The 5,019-nt window shown below is 42.6% G+C and overlaps 1 protein-coding gene across 1 annotated transcript; it reads right to left on the bottom strand.

The window, feature by feature from the left end:
- Positions 1 to 455: 455 nt before the first annotated feature.
- Positions 456 to 3,746, bottom strand: LOC119341638 (the record flags this gene model as incomplete). Its single annotated transcript, XM_037613510.1, has 3 exons — positions 2,052 to 3,746; positions 1,683 to 1,937; positions 456 to 1,430 (listed from the first exon to the last, which is right to left on the bottom strand). Coding segments are annotated over exons 1-3 (2,925 nt in total), but the record flags the coding sequence as incomplete, so codon positions are not given.
- Positions 3,747 to 5,019: the final 1,273 nt, after the last annotated feature.

Here is a 5,019-nt window from a genome sequence, read left to right as displayed (position 1 = left end):
ATATCAAAAAATTCAGAAAAATAAAACTAATTCAATTCAATATGTTAAAAACACAAATAATATATCAAAAAATTCAGAAAAATAAAACTAATTCAATTCAATATGTTAAAAACACAAATATTATATCAAAAAATTCAGAGAAATAAAACTAATTCAATTCAAAATTCTAAAAATACAAATAATATATCAAAAAATTAAGAAAAATAAAACTAATTCAATTCAAAATGTTAAAAATACAAATAATATATCAAAAAATTCAGAAAAATAAAACTAATTCAATTCAAAATTTTATACGCCTAGGTATCATCAGTGGTATCTCGAATCATTCGAAAATGGACACCAAACACATCATGGGTAATATAATTCACATGATCCATTCAACAAAGTTTGGTACAATAAATTATTACACATCATTTCTTCCCTTGTGTCCCTGCTTGCTTACGATTGTGCCGTATCCATGGAGCATCCTCATCATTTAACTTAATGCTTGGGTCGGTGTTCACTTTGAAGGGCGGAATTTCAGCAAACATATTATAATCTTCTGACATGTCTGTCTTGTCCTCCACTCCCACGATGTTTCTTTTCCCTGAAAGAACAATGTGGCGCTTTGGATCATCGCATGATGTACTGATCGTTTTCTTATCTTTCCGTTTCCTCGGTTTGCTACTCATGTCCTTCACATAGAAAACCTGAGTGACATCTTTCGCTAGGACGAATGGTTCGTCAAGGTAACCAAGATTGTTGAAATCCACCATTGTCATTCCGTATTGCTGGTCCACCTTTACCCCACCTCCTGTTAGCTTGAACCATTTGCACCGGAACAAAGGGACCTTAAAGGAGGGTCCATAGTCAAGTTCCCATATCTCCTCTATGTAACCATAATATGTGACCTTTTGCCCATTCTCGGTTGCTGCATCAAAGTGGATACCACTGTTTTGGTTGGTGCTCTTTTTATCTTGGGCGATCGTGTAAAATGTATTCCCATTTATCTCGTACCCTTGGAAAGTCGTTATAGTCGAAGATGGTGTCTTGGCCAACATGTACAGCTGATCTACAACATCATTGTCATTCATTAAATGTTTTCTCAACCAACTGCCGAAAGTCTCCATGTGGGCCTTCCTAATCCAGGATTCAGGCTTCCCCGGGTTGTCCGAGCGTAAAATATTCTTGTGTTTCTCAAAGTACGGAGCCACCAAGCTGGAATTGGTCAGTACAGTGTGGTGTGCTTCAGTCAGAGAATGACCGTCCATACATGTCATTGATTTCCTTCCGATCGTGCCTTTTCCACTTAGTCTCCCCTCGTGCCGCGATCGAGGAAGACCAATCGGCTTAAGGTCAGGAACAAAGTCAACACAAAACTCAATTACCTCCTCATTTCCATAGCCCTTGGCGATGCTTCCTTCTGGCCTAGCACGGTTACGAACATATTTCTTTAATACTCCCATGAACCTCTCGAAGGGGAACATATTGTGTAGAAATACAGGACCGAGAATGAAAATCTCTTCGACTAGGTGAACCAAGAGGTGCGTCATAATATTGAAGAAGGATGGCGGGAACACCAACTCGAAACTGACAAGACATTGGATCACATCGTTCTGTAACCGTGGTAGATCTTCTGGATTGATTACCTTCTGAGAGATTGCATTGAGGAATGCACATAGCTTCACAATGGCTACTCGAACATTTTCCGGTAGGAGCCCCCTCAAAGCAATCGGAAGCAATTGCGTCATAATCACGTGGCAGTCGTGAGACTTCAGGTTTTGGAACTTTTTCTCCGCCATGTTTATTATTCCCTTTATATTGGACGAGAATCCAGACGGGACCTTCATACTGCTCAGGCATTCAAAAAAGATGACCTTCTCTTCTTTGGTCAGAGCGTAGCTGGCACGACCTTGAAACCATTCCGGATGCCGGTCATCAGGGTCTTTCAAACGTTGCTGGTCCTGCCGTGCTTCCTTTGTATCATTTGTCTTCCCATACACGCCCAAGAAGCTTAGGAGGTTCACGCAAATATTCTTCGTAACGTGCATCACGTCGATTGCAGAGCGGACTTCTAGGACTTTCCAATATTCTAGCTCCCAGAATATAGATTTCTTCTTCCACATGGCTGCGTGCCCGTCAGCTCCCTTCGGAACTGATTGTCCACCAGGACCCTTTCCAAAGATGACTTTCAAATCCTTGACCATATCAAATACCTCAGCACCAGTGCGTTCCGCAGGCTTCGGCCGGTGATCTGCCTTGCCGTTGTAATGCTTGCCTTTCTTTCTTACTGGATGAATTTTCGGAAGAAATCGACGATGCCCAAGGTACACGTTCTTCTTACAATTTGGCAAATGTACACTTTCAGTCTCATGTAAGCAGTGCGTGCATGCATTGTATCCCTTATTTGACAGTCCCGAAAGGTTACTAAGAGCAGGCCAATCGTTGATGGTTACGAAAAGCAACGCTCGTAGGTTAAATTCCTCTTTTTTGTGCTCATCCCACACACGGACACCAGGTCTGCCCCACAGCTGTAAAAGTTCATCAACTAATGGCCTTAGGTACACATCGATGTCATTGCCGGGTTGCTTCGGACCTTGGATGAGCACTGGCATCATAATGAACTTCCGCTTCATGCACAACCAAGGAGGAAGGTTGTAGATGCATAGAGTCACGGGCCAGGTGCTATGGCTGGAGCTCTGCTCGCCAAAAGGATTCATGCCATCTGTACTTAGACCAAATCTTATGTTCCTTGCGTCAGCTGCAAAATCTTTGAACTCTCTGTCAATCTTTCTCCATTGCGTTCCATCTGCGGTGTGTCTCAACTCCCCGTCCGACTTACGGTCCTCTTTGTGCCATCGCAACAACTTGGCATGCTCTTTGTTCCTGAACAGACGTTTCAACCGTGGTATTATAGGAGCATACCACATCACCTTGGCGGGAACCCTCTTCCTGGGTTTCCCGCCCTCAACATCGTCACCAGGGTCATCGCCTCTGATCTTATAACGCAATGCAGTGCATACCGGGCATTCATTCAAATTCTCGTATTCACCGCGGTAGAGGATGCAGTCGTTGATGCATGCATGTATCTTCAGAACCTCTAAACCTAGAGGGCAGACAACCTTCTTTGCTTCGTACGTACTGGCGGGCAACTCGTTATTCTTTGGAAACATATTCTTCAACATTTTCAGCAAGTTTTCAAATGCCGAGTCAGCTACACCTGCCTGTGCCTTCCATTTCAGCAAATCCAATGTGCAGCCCAGCTTTTTCAGACCATCATCGCATCCAGGGTACAACGACTTTCTGTGATCCTCTAACATGCGATCCAAATTCTCCCTCTCCTTTTCAGTTTCGCAGCGTCTCCGTGCATCAGCAATGGTCCGACCAAGATCATCAACGGTCTCATCATGTGCCTCTTCTTCACCTTCACCTTCACCTTCCCCTTCACCTTCCCCTTCACCTTCGACATCCTCCATGAAAGTATCACCGAAATGAGCAAGATAGCTTTCATCGATGAAATCATCCCCTTCTTCATCTTCTTCCATTATAACCCCTCTTTCTCCATGCTTGGTCCAACAATTATAGCTTGGCATGAAACCGTGCCGAAGCAGGTGCAGGTGAACTTCTCTTGAGGAAGAGTAACCCTTCTGATTCTTACAGTCAACACATGGACAGATAACAAAACCCTTCTGCTTGTTCGCATTAGCCACTACGAGGAAATCTTTCAAACCCGTAGTGAACTCGCGGGAGAGTCGGTTACCGTACATCCATTGCCGATTCATCTGCATTATTATAATATAAAATATATAATTAACCATCATGCATTTGTTAAAGTAACTAGCTATAAACAATAGAAATTAAACAATGAACAACACACATGCATATTTTATCAATGACACACATGCATGAAAGGTTCAAGTTGCTAACCGTGATCGAGGAGGAACCTCAAGTGTGGCTCCAACACTTCATATCATGTTTGTTTCACGCTGTTGGGCATTTCATCAAACACCTTGTGTGCATAAGAGGAACCAAAAGCAAACCTACACCCCCTTGTGAAGAGAAGTGGCACCAAATGGCTAAGTGAGTGCGCTGAACTGGTATATATAGGGGAGGAGCTTTAGTCGCGGTTGGCCAGGCCAACCGCGACTAAAGGCCTTTGGGCACCTTTAGTCGCGGTTGGCCTGGCCAACCGCGACTAAAGCCCCTCACGTGCACCAGCTGGCCACCGAGCGCCCTGGCCCAAGCCTTTGGTCGCGGTTCGTCTGCCGAACCGCGACTAAAGACTTCATTAGTCACGGTTCCTACAGTTTCGCGACTAATGGGGCTGGACGGAAGCCTCTTTTTCTACCAGTGTTACTTAAAATTTGTACCACATTTTGAAAAGATTTGGTCATGTTTATTAAACGAAAATGTCCAGGCTATTCTGAAAAAAATATTAACTCACTTGTATTATACATAAAGATACATTTTGATTGTGATGTATAGTATAGTTATCAGTGTATTTCAAAATAGATATTCGTTAAAGTCAAAAAAATATTTACAAATCTGAAAAGATATACATGCATTATAAAAATAACGATAATGTATTTTGAATAAATATTTATTATTTTCTAACAGAAAATGTTTGCATATGTCCAAAATTTCATTTATTAAGGATTGGATATTATTGACTTGCATAGATATCATAGTTGTGGCCTTTAGATCGGGAGTTCTTTTCTTGAGAAATTTTTATACATACGTAAACACTCACGTTATAAACGCAAGCATGCACACAGCACACCCCACCATTGTGGGCAACCCCAAGAATCCGAGCCATCAAATCTGGTATTGAGATTGACGAGGACACCATATGCACCTCGCTATCGACAGAAACGTTGTCGCCAATGAAAGAATATTCTACTACCTTTATGAGATATACAAGCAAACCTAGGGTATGATCCCTGGTGGGCTGAGAGCAGTGGCGGAGCTAGACGGGGATGTTTGGCTGGGCAAACACACCATTTTTCATAGGCAAAATACCCTATTTTTTTTGTCTCAGCC

The sequence above is a fragment of the Triticum dicoccoides genome, chromosome 7B (genome assembly GCF_002162155.2).
Source record: "Triticum dicoccoides isolate Atlit2015 ecotype Zavitan chromosome 7B, WEW_v2.0, whole genome shotgun sequence".
In the NCBI taxonomy this organism is placed as follows: domain Eukaryota; kingdom Viridiplantae; phylum Streptophyta; class Magnoliopsida; order Poales; family Poaceae; genus Triticum; species Triticum dicoccoides.
Note: the sequence above shows the minus strand (reverse complement) of the source record. Positions and strands in the feature narration are given on the sequence as shown.